Source organism: Chiloscyllium plagiosum, unplaced genomic scaffold (genome assembly GCF_037043375.1).
Source record: "Chiloscyllium plagiosum isolate Xiang-an unplaced genomic scaffold, Cpla_swu_hap1 HiC_scaffold_47, whole genome shotgun sequence".
Classification (NCBI taxonomy): Eukaryota; Metazoa; Chordata; class Chondrichthyes; order Orectolobiformes; family Hemiscylliidae; genus Chiloscyllium; species Chiloscyllium plagiosum.
In genome coordinates, this window is record NW_028270185.1 from 6,299,264 (window position 1) to 6,319,566 (window position 20,303).

At 47.9% G+C, this 20,303-nt stretch overlaps 1 protein-coding gene across 3 annotated transcripts in view; it reads left to right on the top strand.

Moving 5' to 3' along the window:
• LOC122542686 (ras and Rab interactor 2-like) overlaps nucleotides 1–20,303 on the top strand; it is a 72,405-nt gene that overhangs the window by 36,703 nt on the left and 15,399 nt on the right. For all 3 annotated transcript variants that reach the window (XM_043680664.2, XM_087984000.1, XM_087984001.1), the window contains 3 exons: nucleotides 9,850–9,922; nucleotides 12,514–12,605; nucleotides 15,228–15,620. In XM_043680664.2, the coding sequence (XP_043536599.2) occupies nucleotides 9,850–9,922; nucleotides 12,514–12,605; nucleotides 15,228–15,620 (558 nt within the window). The remainder of the gene's footprint in view (nucleotides 1–9,849; nucleotides 9,923–12,513; nucleotides 12,606–15,227; nucleotides 15,621–20,303) is intronic.

A 20,303-nucleotide genomic window follows, 5' to 3' on the forward strand; every position in this document is an offset into this window, starting at 1 on the left:
CCCTGACATCTAACAAGATCATGACTGCTCTCCCCCATGGCCTCATCTCCCCTTTTGCCACAGCTCGGCATAGACTCCCCAATATTTCAGAAATCCTTCCACACGATCCACCCTGACACTCACTAACCTCCGGAAGAAGAAACTCCTTCAGTTTAATCAAGTGTCCCCTTTTGTCTGCAGCTCCATCCTCTAGCTTGAGATTTCCTCCGAAATAACACCTCAGATTGGCATCACCAATCCCCCCAAAATAACTCCTCAGATTGGCATCACCAATCCCCCCAAAATAACTCCTCAGATTGGCATCACCAATCCCCCCGAAATAACTCCTCAGATTGGCATCACCAATCTCCCTGAAATGACTCCTCAGATTGGCATCACCAATCCCCCTGAAATAACTCCTCAGATTGGCATCACCAATCCTCCCAAAATAACTCCTCAGATTGGCATCACCAATCCCCCGAAATAACTCCTCAGATTGGCATCACCAATCTCCCCGAAATAACTCCTCAGATTGGCATCACCAATCCCCCTGAAATATCTCCTCAGATTGGCATTACCATTCACCCTTTAGTCACAAGTGTTCTTCCAGCCTCCTGCCTGTCTACCTTGGGTTCAAACATTTGCAGTTTTTTTGGTCTCTCACTGAGACAAGTAACTCAATATCTCTGACATTCCTCTCTCAAACCCGGCCAGATCTCCCTCAGTTTGGACGGCCTCCATCAGGGAATCCACGTTCGATGAGACCCAGCCGGCTGACCTTGGTACAGCTCTGCCCACCCGCCAGGAGGGAAAACATCTTCTTTACAACTCCCCTGTTCCCTGCCCCCCCACTTCAGAATCTTAAACCAAAACAGATATTGCTGGAGAGATTCAGCAGATCTGGCAGCATTTGTGGAGAGAAAACATATGGGTCCAGTCACCCTTCTTCAGAATCTCGTGTGTTTGAATAAGATCACCACTCATTTGTGGAAACTTTAATGAATAAAGAACCTAATCCAGTTCTCAATAGATCAACACGAGGAATCAACGTTTTGAGCTGCCTCCAAAGCCTAAGATATAGGAGCAGAATTAGGCCATTTGGCCCATTCGGGTCTGGCTGATGTGTTTCCCAACACCATTCTCCTGCCTTCTCCCAGTAACTCTTGATCCCCTTATTTCACAGTTCCAGGGACCTGGGTTCAATTCCAGCCTCGGGCAACTCTCTGTGTTGAGTTTGCACATTCTCCCAGTGTCTGCGTGGGTTTCCTCCGGGTGCTCCGGTTTCCTCCCACGCTCACAAAGATGTGCAGCTTAGAGTGGATGGGCCATGGAAAATTGCCCATAGTGTTCAGAGACATACAGGCTCGGTGGGTTAGTCACAGGAAATGCAGGGTTACAGAGATAGAGTCGCGGGGTGGGTCTGGGTGAGATGCTCTTCAGAAGGTTAGTGTGTACTCGAATGGCCTGTTTCCACAGCTGTAGGGATTCTAGTGTATTCTACAATCAAGAACCTATCTGTCTTTATCTTAAATACACTCAATGACTTGGCCCCTACAGCCCTCAGTAGCAATGGTTTCCACAGATTCACCACCGTCTGGCTGAAGAAATTCCTTCCCATCTCCATTTTAAAGGTACATCAGGCCACTCCATCCGTTTCTTTAAGTGTCAAAATTGTACACAGTTATCGAGTCATTGAGATGTACAGCATGGAAACAGACCCTTCGGTCCGACTCATCAATGCCCACCAGATATCCTAAACTGATCTAGTCCCATTTGGCAGCACTTGGCCCATATCCCTCTGACGTCTAGATCAGAGTGGTGCTGGAAAAGCACAGCAGGTCAGGCAGCATCCGAGGAGCAGGAGAATCGACGTTTCGGGCAAAAGCCCTTAATCAGGAATAGAGTCAGGGTGCCTGCAGAGTGGGGAGATAATTGAGAGGGGGGGTGGGGGTTGGGGGGGAGGGGAGAAAGTAGCATAGAGTACAATAGGTGAATGGGGGTGGGGATGGAGGTGATAGGTCAGAGAGGAGGGTGGAGTGGATAGGTGGAAAGGAAGATTGGCAGGTAAGACAGGTCATGGGGATGGTGCAGAGCTGGAAGGCTGGAGCTGGGGTGAGGTGGGGGAAGGGGAAATGAGGAAACTGGTGAAATCTATATTGATGCCCTGGGGTTGGAGTGTTCCGAGATGGAAGATGAGGCGTTCTTCCTCCAGGCATCAGGTGGTGAGGGAGCGGCGGTGAAGGAAGAACACCTCATCTTCCATCTCGGAACACTTCGACCCCATGGCATCAATGTGGATTTCACCAGTTTCCTCATTTCCCCTTCCCCCACCTCACCCCAGCTCCAGCCTTCCGGCTCAGCACCACCCTCATGACCTGTTCTACCTGCCTATCTTCCTTTCCACCTATCCACACCACCCTCCTCTCTGACCTAATACCTCCATCCCCACTCCCATTTACCCATTGTACTCTTTGCTACCTTCCCCCACCCTCCTCTCTGACCCATCACCTCCATCCCCACCCCCATTCACCCATTGTACTCTTTGCTACCTTCCCCCACCCTCCTCTCTGACCCATCACCTCCATCCCCACCCCCATTCACCCATTGTACTCTTTGCTACCTTCCCCCACCCTCCTCTCTGACCCATCACCTCCATCCCCACCCCCATTCACCCATTGTACTCTTTGCTACCTTCCCCGACCCTCCTCTCTGACCCATCACCTCCATCCCCACCCCCATTCACCCATTGTACCCTTTGCTACCTTCCCCCATCCTCCTCTCTGACCCATCATCTCCAACCCCACCCCCATTCACCTATTGTACTCTTTGCTACCTTCCCCCATCCTCCTCTCTGACCCATCACCTCCATCCCCACCCCCATTCACCCATTGTACTCTTTGCTACCTTCCCCCACCCTCCTCTCTGACCCATCACCTCCATCCCCACCCCCATTCACCTATTGTACTCTACGTTACTTTCTCCCCACCCCCACCCCTCTCTCATTTATCTCTCCACTCTGCAGGCACCATGTCTCTGTTTCTGATGAAGGGCTTTTGCCCGAAACATCGATTTTCCTGCTCCTCGGATGCTGCCTGACCTGCTGTGCTTTTCCAGCACCACTCTAATCTAGACTCTGGTTTCCAGCATCTGCAGTCCTTGTTTTTACCATATCCCTCTGATCCCTAGTTCTCCACGTATGGCCTCACCAACACCCTGTACAGTAAGAGACGTTTCTATTTTTAAACTCCAATCACTCCAGCCATAAAGACCATGAGGGGCAGGGGAAGTGCTGGCCTAGTGGTATTATCACTGGGTTGTTAATCCAGACACCAAGCTAATGTTCTGGGGAAACTGGGTTCGAATCCCACAACAGCAGAATATAAATTCAATAAAAATCTGGAATTAAGAGTCTAATGATAACCATGGGTGTAGGTTTGCTCGCTGAGTTGGAAGGAAAATGTTGCCTATTGGGTGATGAAACGTCTGGAAATGAACCTTCTAATTTATTCTACAATCAACAACCTATCTATCTTTATCTTAAATACACTCAATGACTTGACCTCTACAGCCCTTTGTGGCAATGGGCTCCACAGATTCTCCACCCTCTGGCTGAAGAAATTCCTACCTAGATGGTGACGGAACGTCTGGAAACGAACCTTCCAGCTCAGCGAGCAAACCTACATCGAGAACCTCAACCTGAGCTACAAATCTCAACAATGATGACCATGTATCCATTGTTGGAAAATCCCATCTGGGTCACTAATCTCCTTTAGGGAAGGAAACTGCCATCCTTACCTGGTCTGGGCCTATACGTAACTCCAGACCAACAGCAATGGGGTTGACTCTTCACTGCCCTCTGGGGCAATTAGGGCCTGGGCAATAAATGCTGGCCGAGCCAGAGACATCCACATTCATTGAATAAACAAAATATGGCATTTTACCATGCTGCTGTTTCAACGGAATTATGCTGCATCAGAATTTTGATATTTTTCTGTTGCTTTCAGTTTTGTTAATGTCTCGGAAACTGATTGAATTTCATCCCCCGCTGGGAGGGGAAAGATTGCCTCAAATGTCAGCCTGGTGGAAAGATTCTCTCCACTCTTTCCACAAGTGATTCGGTGACTTGTGGATGAAGGGAGGGTGGATATGAGCTCAGTTTTGTTTACTCTGTCAGTGCACCATTTCTGGTCTGTCTTTTCCATTCAGTCATCGCTGACTTTCCTCATCGCTGTTCTCGAATCCTACTGACAAAGGGGAAAAAATTTACTCATTAAATAAAACTCAAAGGACGGCACTTAGAGTCATAGAGATGTAGAGCACAGAGACAGACCCTTAGGTCCAATTCGTCCATGCTGACCAGACATCACATAGTCATAGAGTTCTACAGCATAGAGACAGGCCCTTTGGCCCTAACCGGTTCACGCTGACCAAAATGTCTGTCCACACTAACCCCATTTCCCTGCACTTGGCCTATATCCCTCTAAACCTTTCCGATCCATGTATTGGTACAAATGCCTTTTAAACATTGTTAATATACCCACCTCAACCACTTCCACTAGCAGCTTATTATTTGTGGGCGGCACGGTGGCACAGTGGTTAGCACTGCTGCCTCACAGCGCCTGAGACCCGGGTTCAATTCCCGCCTCAGGCGACTGACTGTGTGGAGTTTGCACGTTCTCCCCGTGTCTGCGTGGGTTTCCTCCGGGTGCTCCGGTTTCCTCCCACAGTCCAAAAGATGTGCAGGGTCAGGTGAATTGGTCATGCTAAATTGCCCGTAGTGTTAGGTGAAGGGGTAAATGTAGGGGTATGGGTGGGTTTCACTTCGGCGGGTCGGTGTGGACTTGTTGGGCCGAAGGGCCTGTTTCCACATTGTAATGTAATCTAATCTAATCTAATCTAATCTTATTCCATATGCGTACCACCCTCTGTGTTAAAAAGTTGCCCCTCAGGATCCCTTTTCTTCTTTCCCCTCTAACCTTAAACTGATGACCTCTCGTCCTTGCTTCCTCAACCCTGGGAAAAAGACTGAGTGCATTCACCATATTCAAGCCTCTCATGATCTTATACACCTCCTAGGACCCCCCTCAATCTTGTACACTCTAAACAAAGAAGTCCTAACTTGTCCAACCTCTCCCTATAACTCAGACCCTTGAATCCAGCAACATCCTTGTAAATTTCTCCTGCTCTCTCTAGTTTAATATCCTCCTCAACTAATCTAGTCCCATTTGCTAGCACTTGGCCCATATCCCTCTAAACCCTTCCTATTCATGTACCCATCCAGATGCCTTTTAAATGCTGTAATTGTACCAGCCTCCACCGCTTCCTACCTCTGTTTTATATTTTAAAAATGTAATCAAGAGACAGATCTCAATAAAACATTTAATCCAAAAAGAACCCACTCTACTCACTATCGTAGATAGGTTACACTTAAAAACAAATGAAAGCAGAGATTGCTGGAGAAACTCAGCAGCTGTGGAGAGAGAAAGCAGAGTTAATGTCTCGGATCGAGTGACCCTGCTTCAGAACGGCTAAGATTCTTAGATTCAAAACTCAGTTCTAAATAAGGGTCACTGGATCAGAATTGGAGAAAGTGGGCTCTGGCCCAAAACATCGATTCCCCTGCTCCTTGGGTGCTGCCTGACCTGCTGAGTCTGTTTCTGTAACAATTTACTCAAACCATGGGTTCGTCTCAATCTCAAACCAGGGCTCAGTGGGTAGTCCCAGAGACTTTGAGTCTGTACTGAGGGGGTGCTGCAGTGTCACAGAAACCGTCTTTCAGACACTGAGACCCCAAGTCACCTTTTAGGCACATACAACTATCCAACAAAACAATCACAATCAGCCATAATTGAAAGACAACCAGAAAGAGTTCATCCAAGAGCCTAATAATTATCCCCAACTGACATTAGACTGTCTTTATCAAATTGTGGGCTGAATAACTGTGGTCAGTGCATTGAGTATAGGGGTTTAGAGGTCATGCTGCGGCTGTACAGGACATTGTACAGGACAAAGATTTGGCCACTGTTTGAATACTGCATTCAATTCTGGTCTCCCTGTTATGGGAAAGATGTTGCTAAACTTGCAAGAATGCAGAAAAGATTTTCAGGACGTTGCTGCGTTAGAGGAAAAGAGCTATAGGGAGAGGCTGAATAGACTGGGGCTATTTTCTCTGGAGTGTCAGAGGCTGAGGGGCAACCTTATGGAAGTTTACAAGATGTGAGGGGCATGGATCGGATGAGTAGCCAAGGTCTTTCTCCCAGAGTTGGGGAATCCAAAACTAGAGGACATAGGTTTAAGGTGAGAGGGGAAAGACATAAAGGGACCTGAGGGGCAACTTTTTCACACAGAGGGTGGTGCGTGTATGGAATGAGCTGCCAGAGGAAGTGGTGGAGGCTGGTACAATTACAACATGTAAAAGGCACCTGGATGGATTTAAAGGGATATGGGCTAAATGCTGGCAAATGAGACGAGATGAATTTAGAACATCTGGTCAGCATGGATGAGTTGGACGGAAGGGTCTGTTTCCATGTTGTGTGGCTCTCTGACTAGTTTACGATGCAGTGACACCAACAGCGTGGGTAACAATTCCAGCGTTGACTGAGGTCACCGTGACGGTTACTCTTTCTCAACCTTGCCTGACCTTCAGATTCACCAAAGACCCTCAGGCAGCACCTTCCAAACCCACAGTCTCTTCCATCTAGAAGGACAAGGGGCAGCAGATACATGGGAACACCACCCCCTGCAAGTTCCCCTCCACTCACCATCCTGACTTGGAAATATATCACCGTTCCTCCAGAAATCTAGAATCTTGGAATTCCCTCCCTAAGGGCATTGTGGGTCCACCCACAGCAGCTGGACTGCAACGGTTCAAGAAGGCAGCTCACCCCCACCTTCTCAAGGGGGCAATTAGGGATGGGCAGTAAAAACTGACCACATCCTACCAGTGAATGAAAAAAGGTTAAACTCACCACTAGCTGTCTCTCTAATACAGCGCATCTCCTTGGTTCTCCAATGATTTTAGCTTCACATTATCAACTGAAGGGAGTTTGCAAATTGTCCTGCTCCTATTATTGAGACCCCCCTTTCTATTTCAGATATATGAACAACTGGATCCAATTTCCAATAGTTAGCATGTTGGGATTTGAACCCCCTGCTCCAGAATTATTACCCCAATGATATTGCCACCTTTGGCCTGGCCAGCCATCTTTCATGAAATGACCTCTGCTCTGGGGTCAGTTGGCTGGACGGCTGGTATGTGGTACCAACAGTAATGGGTTGGATTCCCACACTGTCTGAAGTTACCCTGTGGGTCCCACCTTCCCAATCTTTGCCCTCACCTGGGGCATGGTGACTCCCAGGCTAACCCATCGCCCATCCTCCCTCTCTCTGGAATGAGAGGCGAGAGAGACTTAACTTTTTACCACTTACACTTCATTGGCTGCAAAAGGCTTTGGTGTGTCCTGGGGATGTGGAAGGCGCTACATAAACGCAGGTCTCTGCTCTGGTCACCCAGTTATAGGAAGGATATTATTAAACTGGAGAAGGTTCAGAAGAGATTTACCAGGACGTTGCTGGGTATGGAAGATTTGAGTTATAAAGAAAGGCTGGGAATGTTTTCACTAGATCTTAGGAGGTTGAGAGGTGACCTTATAGAGGTTTATAAAATAATGAGGGGTATCGATAGAGTTGATGGTAGGTATCTTTCCCCTAGTATGGAGGATTTCAGGAGTAGGGGGCACATCTTTAAGGGGAGAGAAGAGAGATTTAAAAATGACGTAAAAGGCAAAGGTTCATGTGTGGAATGAACTTCCTGAGGAAGTGGTGGGAGTGGGTACAGTTACAGCGTTTAAAAGATATTTAGATAAGTTCATGTATAGGAAACGTTTGGAGGGATATAGGCCGGGAGCAGGCAGGTGGGACTAGTTGAGTTTGGGATTATGGTCGGCATGGACTGGTTGGGCCGAAGGGTCTGTTTCCGTGCTGTATGACTCTCTGACTCACAAGTTAGCACCTCTGTGTGTGTATTGTGTCTAACACGTAAAGGTGATGATTTCTTGCCCTCTGCTTTCTGACGTACAGTTTGTGTGTAACTCACTCACAAGGAGGGCAGCAGGGGAACTAAGGCAGTTCGCTTGAAGTTTTTAATGTAGCTGCTTCATTACAATCCCATGGATCAGAAACTTTGTGGATGCGGATGGATTGGGGAATTAGGGGCTGTTTTTCTCAGAGAGGGGATTTGATTTGATTTGATTTATTGGTGTCACGTGTGCCGAAACACAGTGAAAAGTGTGTCACACGTGCTTTAACAAGCAGATTGTACCATACAAGTGCAACAAGGTAACAGAACAGAGTGTAGGATACAGTGTTACAGCCACTGAGAACACACATTAACATTTGAGAGATCCATACTAAAGTCTAATAACAGAGAGGAAGAAGCTGTTCTTGAATCTGTTTGTACATGTACTCAAACATTTATATTTTCTGCCCAACAGTGGAAGAGGGTATAACTGGGGTGGGAGTTCTGATCGAGGTGCTCGAAGTCTGGAGAGACCTGGGTGGCTCGGTGGTTAGCACTGCTGCCTCACAGCGCCAGGGACCCGGGTTCGATTCCAACCTCGGGCGACTGTGTGGAGTTTACACATTCTCCCCGTGTCTGCGTGGGTTTCCTCCGGATGCTCCGGTTTCCTCCCACAGTCCAAAGATGTGCAGGTCAGGGTGGAATGGCCATGGGAATTGCCCCGTAGTGTCCAGGGATGTGCAGGTTAGATGGATTGGCCATGCTAAATTGTCCCATAGTATCCAGGGATGTACAGGCTAGGTGGGTTAGCCATGGGAAATGCGGGGCTACAGGGTAGGGTAGGATGTGGTCTTCGGAGGGCCAGTGCAGACTTGATGGGCCAAATGGCTTCCAGCAGTGCTGCAGGGATTATATGGTTTCTACAATAATAGAGGTGATTCGTTGAGAATAATAGCAAAGTCTTAACAAGCAGGATAGAATTTAATTGAGGTGTTTAGATGGCTCACCTGGACTGAACAGGGTCAACCAGGGCAAACTGATCCCACTGGTGGAAGGATCACTCTAAAGTGTTTGGCAAAGGGAGCAAACACATTAGGAGGAAAAGACGTCCTCAACATGGTCAGGGTCTAGAATATGCTGCTGGAGATTATCACCTTATCGAGGTTTATAAAATCAACAGGGGCATGGATAGGATAAATAGACAAGGTATTTTCCCTGGGGTGGGGGAGTCCAGAACTAGAGGGCATAGGTTTAGGGTGAGAGGGGAAAGATTTGGTGTGTATATGGAATGAGCTGCCAGAGGAAGTGGTGGAGGCTGGTACAATTACAACATTTAAAAGGCATCTGGATGGGTACATGATCAGGAAGAGTTTAGAGGGATATGGGCCAATAGCTGGCAAATGGAACTAGATTAGGTTAGGATATCTGGTTGGCATGGACGAGTTGGACTGAAGAGTCTGTACAAAATTCCATACTAATTTGACCACAGTGTTCAGGGATTTGTAGGTTAGATGTATTAGTTAGATAATTGTAGGAGAATGGGTCAGGGTGGATTACTCTTTGGAGGGTCAGTGTGGACTTGTTGGGCCGAATGGCCTGTTTCCGCACTGTAGGGAATCTATAGATTCTATGGACTCTATGAAGAAGGCTTTAAAGAGGGAATTGGCTCATTATCTGAAAAGGAGGAACATTTAGGGTTACAGGGAGGGGACAGGGACATGTATTTGGAGAGTTTCCAACCTCTTGTGTTCTTGTGATTTACGGTTGAGTTAGGGGAGATTTGATCTTATCAGAGTAACCATTTGATTTCGGCAACCGAGAATTATATCTTCATTTAATTGTATTTCTTGCAGTTTTATCTCTGGAACACTCCTATCTGGGATTCAGCAGTCTATTTCAAATGATCGCATATTACTGTGTGAGCAGGTAAGAGACCGTTCAAAATGTCCACAGTGGTGTCACTGAAATAATAAGATTTCTCCTTGGAGCAAGGGACGTGGAGAGAAAATTTGACCCAGGTACATAAGCAGGTATGGAGCAGGTAGATGAGGAATGATTGTCCCTGTTCACTGATATTACAAAGACTTGGGGGACACAGAGTTAAATTTTTGGGAGGTACAGGAGGAAGATGAATTGGATGAATCTTGTAAATCATAGTTTTACAGACCTACAGCACAGCATAGAATAAGACCTTTCATCCCATCCCATCTGCACCTATCAAAATGAGGAACACTATTCTTTGCACAGAGAGGGGTCGTGGCCTGGAACTTATTGCTTCTAAAGTTGCTCAAAGCGGAGACAGTGAATGATTTCCAAAGGAAATTGGATGGAACTCAACGTGCATGGGATAGAGGGAGAAAGCAGGGAAACGACTCCAGGCCTCATGCTGCACCTGGCTGTAGGCCTCAGGCTGCTCCTGGCTGTAGGTCTCGGATCCTCAAGCAGCCTGGTTTTCGCCTACATTTGCTGCTGATAGGGTTACCAGTAAGCAGCAGCTCCTTGTAAAATTTTATACCTGGATTTAAAATTATGCCTCGCAATAAAAACTGTAAAGCAGACGTCCTTCTGGAACATGCCTTTGCAAAGGAAGTTCGCAGAGAGATGTAGTGTCTTTTTTTTTGTGAGGTCCGTCCTGAGCAGCTCCATAATGCGCGAGTCCGTGCTCTGCAGTCTGCTCCCCAGGATGCACACCGAGACAAACATCGACTGCCCCTGGAGGACCATAGGGGTGGAAGTAAGGCCATTTGGCCCATTGAGTGCACTCCGCCGTTCAATCATGGCTGATGGGCATTTCAACGCCCATCAACTCTTTGCTCTGCCAGAAACTTATTGGTCTTCCAGGGCAAGGAGTTGACCGTGACTGAGTGACACAGACTGGAGCATCCCAAGGTCCAGGACTATGTGCTGAGGGACGCATAAAGCTGCTGCCAAGGCGCAGTGGGGAATGACCACCATCTAAGATTAGATTAGATTCCCTACAGTGTGGAAACAGGCCCTTCGGCCCAACAAGTCCACACCGACCTGCCAGAGCGCAACCCACCCAGACCCATTCCCCTACACCTAACACTACGGGCAATTTAGCATGGCCAATTCACCCTGACCTGCACATCTTTGTGACTGTGGGAGGAAACCAGAGCAAACCCACACAGACACGGGGAGAATGTGCAAACTCCACACAGTCAGTCGCCTGAGGCGGGAATTGAACCCGGGTCCCCGGCACTGTGAGGCAGTAGTGCTAACCACTGAACCACTGTGCCGCCCCAAACTATAATGGGGGCCCATTCAGTTATTGGACCCTCCCGATGCCTCAAATACATGGAAATGGTATCTTACATAAGTAAGAAATGCCTTGGGTTATTGGGGAAAGTCAAACTTCAATGTTTGCTTGTTCTCCATAAACAAAGAGTGTACCGAAGTGATTTTTTATAAATATTTTCAAAATGAAACAAATATACGTGACTCCTGACCCACGGAGCTGTTGACCTTTAAAGGTCCTGAGTAGTTGTCTAGAAAGTCACGTGGCCCCGGCAAACTGCCAAAGCCTGACCATGTCGAAAGGAGCCTTCCATAGACCGTAGGGTAGCACAGGAAGAGGCCCTTTGGCCCATTATGCTGTGCTGAATATGACGCCAAATTAAACTAATCCCTTCTGTCCATTTCCCTCCATTCCATGCTCATCTAAAACTCCCTTAAACGCCCCTATTGTCTCAGCCTCCACCAGCACCCCCTCACAGCGTGTTCCACACTTCTACCACTCTCTGGGGAAAAACATTAGCCCCTCACATCTCCTTTAACCTTTCCTCCTCTCACCTTCAATGAATGCCCCCTAGTATTAGTCATTTCAACTCTGGGAAAAAAAAGGTTCTGACCATCAACCCTATCTCTGCATCGCATAATTTTATAGACTTCTACCGTGTCTCCCCTCAGCCTCCAGAGAAAACATCCCAGGTTTTTCAAGCCTTTGCTAGTAGCTCATACCCTGTTATTCCAGGCAGCATCCTGCATCCTCTCCAAAGCCTCCGCATCACCTGCTCTTACCCCATAGGACCTCCCCTTTGAATGTTGCAACAAGACTTGGTGTTCCCAATCCTAAAGATTCACTGCATTTAGACAAAAAATAATTTCATCTCCCTCTCTTTCTCTCTCCTCTACTTCTTACACAATGATCTCAGATACTCTGTTATAAATGCTGCTCAAGCTTAGTTAAAAACAGTCACCTGTCCTCCAGGAAATGACTGTGGCTGATTTTCTCAAAGTGGGTGTCTCGCTCATGCTCCCAACCCCAGCAGAAGGCGTGACGTGGAGATGGCAAGGAACCTCAAAATGTGCAATATCGAACCACTTCGATCTCTCTCATGCGAAAGAGGCTTCGGACAATGTGAAAAAGAAACAGGACCCTGTGTTTTACTCATTTGTAATTGCAACATGTTAAACAGGAAGGTCAGGGTGAAATAAGGAACTGTGAGAATTGTCACTGCTTAGTACTGTTCCCATGCTAACACTGTCCCACTCGACAGGGATATCCTGCCTTTTCGGCTCCAACTACCTGCAGCCATCTTACATGCAACCAGCAAGGAGCATCTGGAGCAGATCTCAGCACTGGGCATGAGTGAGTTTCTCTGATGTGACTCCTTTCATCTTCACTCGGTTAATTTCCTTTCATACAAGCTCATTTCCTGCTTTCTGTTTCCACCTCATTACTCTCGCCTCCGCAGTCTCGTTATTGGAAAGAGTTCCACCTCTCTTTCACGTTCCTTCGCTCCTCTCTTTTCCCTCCTCTTCAGCCCCGTTCCCTTTATCAGTCTTTTTCCTCGCACCTTCCCTCACCTTTCTCCATCAGCCTCCTTCCTTCCTCCATCTCCCTTTCACTCCTTTCCTACTGTCCCCTCTCTACACCCTCCATTCTCTCTCCTTCCCTCTCTTTCTCCCCTCTCCCTCTGTCTTCCCCCCTCTCTGCATCCATCCCTCCGTTCTCTCTCCTTCCCTCTGTTCTCACCTCCCTCTCTTTCTCCCACCCTCTTCCCCACTTCCTTCCCCTCTCTCCATTCCTCCATTCTCTCTCCTTCCCTCTCTCCCTCTTCCCGTTCCCCTTTCCTCCCCTCTCTCCATCCCTCCCCCCTCTCTCTCTCCTTCCTCTCTCTCTTTTCCACCGGTTCTCTCTCCATCTCTCATCCTCTCCTTCCCCCACTGCCCTCACTCCCTCTCTCTTTTTGAGGTTGGAACTCTACTCACTGGAGTTTAGGAGAATGGGAGATGATCTCATTGAGACCTTTTGGATTCTCCAGGAGCTTGACAGGGTCATTGCTAAGAGGATGCTCCTCCTCGTGGGAAGGTCTCGGATCAGAGGGCACAGTATCTGAATAAAGGGGCACTGATTTCAGACTGAGATGGGGAGGAATTTCTTCCCACAGTGGGTTGTGAGTCTTTGGAACTCCTTGCCATAGGGGGAAGAGTCAATGTGTATATTTAAGGCTGAGAGAGATTCGTGATCAGTCGGGTAGTCATGGGGAAATGGACGTGAGGAATGTTGGATCAGCCATAATCCTATTGAATGGTGGAGCAGACTCGAGGGGCCGAAAAGGAGGGTCCTCCCCCCTCCTTTTCTCCCCTCTCTCCTTCCCGAATGGCCTCCTCCTGCTCCTATTTCATATGGTCCTCCCCTCCTCACTCACCTTTCCTGCTGTTTCTCCTTCCCCTCCTTCTCTCTCCTTTTCTCCCTTCTCTCTCTCTCCTTCCCTCCTTCTCTCTCGTACCTCCCTCCCTTTTGCCTCTCCTCTCTCCTCCTGCCTCTCTTTTCCCCGTCCAGCCCACTTTTCCTCCCCTTCCTATCCTCCCCTCTCCTTTTCTCCCCTCTCTCCTTCCCCTTTCTCCTTTTCTCCCCTTTCACTCCTTCCCCCTCTTCTCTCTCCTTTTCTCGCTCCCCTCCTCTCTCTCTTATTGAACATTGACAGAAACTGTTGCTGGTAGAGTTCTCATTTGAATGTATACAATGAGTCCAGGTCAGCACAACCATTACCATTTTACTAGATTCCCCCTGTGTGTCTCCATCCACTTGTCTCCCTCTGTGTGAATATCTCTTAACTCTGTGTACATCTTTCTTTCTCTGTTGGTCTGTCTCTGTGTACATCTCTCTTTCTCTCTCTCCCTAACCTTCTGTGCACCTCTCTCTGAAATCTCTCTCTGTGACTTTATTTCTCTGTCAGTTTGTACACCTTTCTGACAGTGCCTATCTCTAATTCTGTCTCTACATGTATACTGTTTTCTGAGTCTCTCTGCGTGCATCTCTATCTACCAGGCTTCTTCCCTCCCTGTTTATCTCTTTGTGTGAGTCTCTATCTCTATGATGTGGAGGTGCCAGAGTCGGACTGGGGTAGACAAGGTCAGAAGTTACAGGACACCAGGTTATAGTCCAACAGGTTTATTTGAAACCACAAGCATCAGGTGACCTACATGTGACTCCGGACCCACACCAATGGATGCACAGAAACTAGAGGTCAGCCATTCTTTGTCCTTTAATAAGGAAATCTGCCGTTATTACGTGGTCTGGCCTACATGTAACTCCAGGTGCGCAGACTGACTCTTACCCGCCCTTTGAAATGGCCCAAGCAAGACACTCAGTTTAAGGTGATTAGGGTCTGGATCCAAGTGTTGGACTAGTCCAGCGACACTCATAGAGTCATCCAGCACGGAAACAGACCTTTTGGTCCAACCAATCCATGCCGACCATAATCTCAAACTAAACTGGACCCACCTGCTTGCACTTGGCCCATATCCCTCCAAACCTTTCCTCTTCCTGAACTTATCCAAATGTCTTTTAAACCTTGTAACTGTACCCACATCCATCACGCAGGAAGTTGATTCCACACAGGAACCACCCTCTTGGTAAAAAAATTACCAATCGTTTCTTTTTTTAAGTCTGTCTCCTCTCACCTTTAACAATGTTCCCCTAGCCTTGAAATCCCCCACTCTAGGGAAAAGACAGCTACCATTAACTCTATCTATACCTCATTATTTTATAAATCTCTGTAAGGTCGCCTCTCAACCTCCTACGCTCCAGTGAAACAAGTCCCAGCATCTCCTTAGACCTCAAACCTTCCATTCCCTGCAACGTCCTGGTAAATCTCTTCTGAACTCCCTCCGGCTTTGACAAGGATATGAAAGATCATCAAAGTGAAGGGAGGTATTCTTTGACTGTTACTCTGAACCAATCTCTCCCCTTGTCTCCGTCCAGTGTTCTGGGAATCCCTATTCAACCAGAGCCAGGATACGACATTCCGGGAAGTCGAGGGGGACGCCTTGGCTGTCAATCCCACATCCGGCTTCGGACTCCTGAAGCAGCAGCCCCTCCCGATGTGCTCCATCCAAGTGACGGCCGAGAACGGTGCCCTCTTCTTCATCAACCCCCTTTTCCTGAGGGAGCATGGGGACAGCTGGGTCACCAAGGTCCCACTGCAGACACAGGCCTTCGGGCCCTCGTGCCTGGCGACCAGGAACAAGACACCAGCATGGACTGGCTGCAAAGCAACTCCCACTTCCCCCCGAAACCAGCAGGAGGCAGCGTCGGCAAATGCTGTAGAGACATTGGATTCTGGGAACAGCCTGGAAGAAGAGGACGCTTTCAAAGGTAACCAGATTCTCTTTGGGCTCTGGTGGCTCAGTGGTTAGCATTGCTGCCTCACGGCACCAGGGACTCGGGTTCAGTTCCAGCCTCGGGCGACTGTCTGTGTGGAGTTTGTACATTCTCCCCGTGTCTGCGTGGGTTTCCTCCCACAATCCAAAGATGTGCAGGTTAGGGTGAATTGGCTGTGCTAAGTTGCCCAGCAGTGCTCAGGGATGTCTCAGTTAGGGTGGCTTAGCCATGGTGAATTACCCATAGTGTTCAGGAATGTCAAGGTTTGGGTGGATTGGCCATGCTAAATTACCCATAGTGTTCAGGAATGTCAAGGTTTGGGTGGATTGGCCATGCTAAATTGCCTCATAGTGTTTAGGGATGTGCAGGTTAGGGTGGATTGGCCATGCTAAATTGTCCCATAGTATTCAGGGATGTGCAGGTTAGGGTGGATTGGCCATGCTAAATTGTCCCATAGTGCCCAGGGATGTGCAGGTTAGGGTGGATTAGCCATGCTAAATTGTCCCATAGTGCCCAGGGATGTGCAGGTTAGGGTGGATTGGCCGTGCTAAATTGTCCCATAGTGTTCAGGGATGTGCAGGTTAGGGTGGATTGGCCATGCTAAATTGTCCCATAGTGCCCAGGGATGTGCAGGTTAGGGTGGATTGGCCATGCTAAATTGTCCATAGTGCCCAGGGATGTGCAGGTTAGGGTGGATTGGCCATGCTAAATTGTCCCATAGTGCCCAGGGATGTGCAGGTTAGGGTGGATTGGCCATGCTAAATTGTCCCATAGTGTTCAGGGATGTGCAGGTTAGGGTGGATTGGCCATGCTAAATTGTCCCATAGTGTTCAGGGATGTGCAGGTTAGGGTGGATTGGCCATGCTAAATTGTCCCATAGTGCCCAGGGATGTGCAGGTTAGGGTGGATTGGCCATGCTAAATTGTCCATAGTGCCCAGGGATGTGCAGGTTAGGGTGGATTGGCCATGCTAAATTGTCCCATAGTGCCCAGGGATGTGCAGGTTAAGGTGGATTGGCCATGCTAAATTGCCCCATAGTGCCCAGGGATGTGCAGGTTAGGGTGGATTAGCCATGGGGAATTACTCATAGTGCACAGGGATGTGTAGGTTAGGATCATGGGGAATGTGGGGTTACTGGGACAGCCATTTGTGCCAAATTCCCACAAGCAGCCAAAACAAACCCTGCCCTGACACATCCCCTGAATGAAATAAAAAGAACAGATTGGAGGGCCTGTCTCCTTCACAAGGTCAAACTAATTCCCTTTTCTCTCTTGTGCACAGATTGGAGTTCCCCTGCGCTGCTCTGTTCGCCATAGCCACTATCTGGGGGGAGGGAGTTCCACATCCTCACTGCTCCTGGGGCAAAGAACCCCTTCTCAGTTCCTCATTTGGTGTACCCATGACCACAGCCCCTCGTGCTTCCACCAAAACAAAATGGAAGACCCTTCCTTCCCTATTGGCAGTTCCGAAACCATTCTGTGTACAGTTCTGGAATCCGTGTTACAGGAGGGATGTGACAACACTGGGTGAGCGTGCAGAGGGAGATTTACCAAGATGTTGGCTGGGCTGGAGAGTCTTACTTATGAAGAGAGATTGGCCAGATTGGGGTTATTTTCCTGGGAGCAAAAGGAGGGACATGATTTTTAAAAATTCATTGGTGGGATATCTGGCTGGGCCCAGCATTTATCACCCGTCTCCAGTTGCCCCCTTGAGAAGGTGGGGGTGAGCTGCCTTCTTGAACCGCTGCAGTCCGTGTGCTGTGGGTTGACCCACAATGCCATGAGGAAGGGAATTCCAGGATTCTGACCCAGCGACACTGAAGGAACGGCGATATATTCCCAAGTCAGGATGGGGGGTGGAGGGGACCTTGCAGGGGGTGGTGTTCCCATGTACCTGCTGCCCTTGTCCTTCCAGATGGAAGTGGCCGTGGGTTTGGAAGGTGCTGCCTGAGGATCTTTGGTGAATTTCTGCAGTGTGTCTTGTAGATGGTACACACTGCTGCTAGTGAGATGTGTAAAATTACGAGGGGCATAGATAGTGTGGACAGGAAGAAATATCTCCCTTTGGTAGAGGGATCAATGCCCAGTGGGCATCGATTTAAAGGGAAGGGGCAGGAGGTTTAGAGAAGATGTGAAAAAACATATTTACATCGAGAGGGTGATGGGAGCCTGGTACTCCCTGCCTGTGAGTGTGGGAGAGGCAGAAACCCTCATTACATTAAAGAAGGATTTAGAAAAACACTTGCAATGCCAAGACTATAGGCCAAGAGCTGCAAAGTGGGATTTGAATAGTTAGGTGGCTGATTTTGACCGGTGCGAACTCACTTCTCTCTGCTGTAGATGATGGCCAGTGGTATTATCGCTAGACTGTTAATCCAGAGACCCTGGGGATTCCGGTTCAAATCCTGCCATGGCAGATGGTGGAATTTGAATTCAATAAAAAAAAACTGAAATTAAGAGTCTAATGATAGCTGTTGTCAGGAACAAAACATCCGGTTCATGAATGTCCTTTAAGGAAGGAAATCCTTTGGGGTTAGCACCGCTGCCTCAAAGCGCCAGGGACCCGGGTTCAATTCCAGCCTCAGGTGCCTGTCTGTATGGAGTTTGCACATTCTCCCTGTGTCTGCGTGTCTTTGTGGCCATTTCGGAGACATGGATAGAGCTGGGTCAGGAATGGATGTTGCAGGTTCCAGGGTTTAGATCTTTCATTAAGGACAGGGAAGGTGGTAAGAGTGGGAAGTGTGACTTTGTTAGTCAAGGACATTATAACAGTGGCTGCCAGACCTTTTGACAAGGGCTCGTCTACTGAGGTGGTATGGGCTGAGGTTAGAACCAGGAGAGGAGAAGTCACATTGTTTGGAGTTTTTTATAGGCCTCCGCAGAGTTCCAGGGAGGTAGAAGAGAGAATCGGCAAAATGATTCTGGGTAGGAGTGAAAGGAACAGGGTGGTCATTTTGAGGGACTTTAACCTCCCCAACATTGACTGGAAATGCTATAACTCTAGTACATCAGATGGATCAGTTTTTGTCCAATGTGTACAGGAGGGTTTCCTGACACAGTATGTCGAAGGGCCGACAAGAGGGGAGGCCACACTGGATCTGACCCAGGCCAGGTGTTTGATTTAGTTGTAGGTGAGCATTTTGGAGCGAGTAACCATAATTCAGTTACGTTTAGTTTAGCGATGGAAAGGAATAGGTACATGCCACATGGCAAGAGTTGTAAATGGGGAAGGGCAATTATAATGCAATTAGACAAGACTTAGGAGGCATAGAATGGGGCAGCAAAATGCAGGGGATGGGGATAATTGAAATGTGGAACTAGTTTAAGGAACACATATTGTATGTGTAGGTATGTCCCTGTCAGGCAGGGAGGAAGTGATAAGGTAAGGGAACTGTGGTTTACTACAGAAATTGCATCTCTTGTTAAGCGGAAGAAAGAGGCTGATGTGACATTGAGACGAGATGGTTCAAATGAGGCGATGGAGAGTTACAGATCAGCTCGGAAGGATTTAAAAAGAGAGTTAAGAAGAGCAAGGAGGGGACATGAGCAGTCTTTAGCAGGTAAAATAAAGGAGAACCCTAAAGCTTTCTATAGGTATGTGAGGAATAAAAGGATGACGGGTAAGATTAAGGCCAGTCACGGAGAGAAGTGGGAAGTTGTGTGTGGACCCTGTGGAGATCAGAGAGGAGCTAAACGAACATTTCTCATCTGTTTTCACACAGGAAAAGGAGAATATTGTAGAGGAGAAGAATGAGATACGGGCTATTAGACTGGAAAGGACTGAGGTTAGTAAGGAGCAGGTGTTATCAATTCTAGAAAGTGTGAAAGTAGATAAGTCCCCTGGGCTGGATGGGATTTATCCGAGGATTCTCTGGGAAGCTAGGGAGGAGATGGCAGAGCCTTTGGCTTTGATACTTGATTCATCATTGTCCACAGGTTTAGTACCAGAGGACTGGAGGTTTCAAATGTTGTGCTCTTGTTCAAGAAGGGCAGTAGAGATGACCCAAGTAATTATAGACCCGTGAGCCCTACGTCTGTTGTAGGAAAAATTTTGGAAAGGATTATAAGAGATAGGATTTATAATCAACTGGCAAGCAACAATTTGATTGGAGATCGTCAACATGGTTTTGTCAAGGGCAGGTGTGTCTCACAAACCACATTGAGTTTTTTGAGAAGGTGACCAAGTATGTAGATGAGGGTAGGACAGTTGATGTGGTATATATGGACTTCAGTAAAGCCTTTGATAAGGTTCCACATGGTAGGCTGTTGGTGAAAATGCAGAGGCATGGGATTGAGGGTGATTTAGCAGTTTGAATTAGAAACTGGCTTTCTGAAAGAAGGCAGTGAGTGGTGGTTGATGGAAAATATTCAGCCTGGAGTCCGGTTACTAGTGGTATGTCACGAGAATCTGTTTTGGGACCACTGCTGTTTGTCATTTTTATAAATGACTTGGATGCAGGCATAGGTGGATGGGTTAGTGATGACACTAAAGTCAGTGGAGTGGTGGACAATGTGGAAGAATGTTACAGGTTGCAGGGAGATTTGGATAAACTGCGGAATTGGGCTGAGAGATGGCAAATGGAGTTCAATGCAGCTAAATGTGAGGTGATGCACTTTGGGAAGAATAGCAGGAAGGCAGAGTATTGGGTCAATGGAAAGATTCTTGGTAGTGTGGATG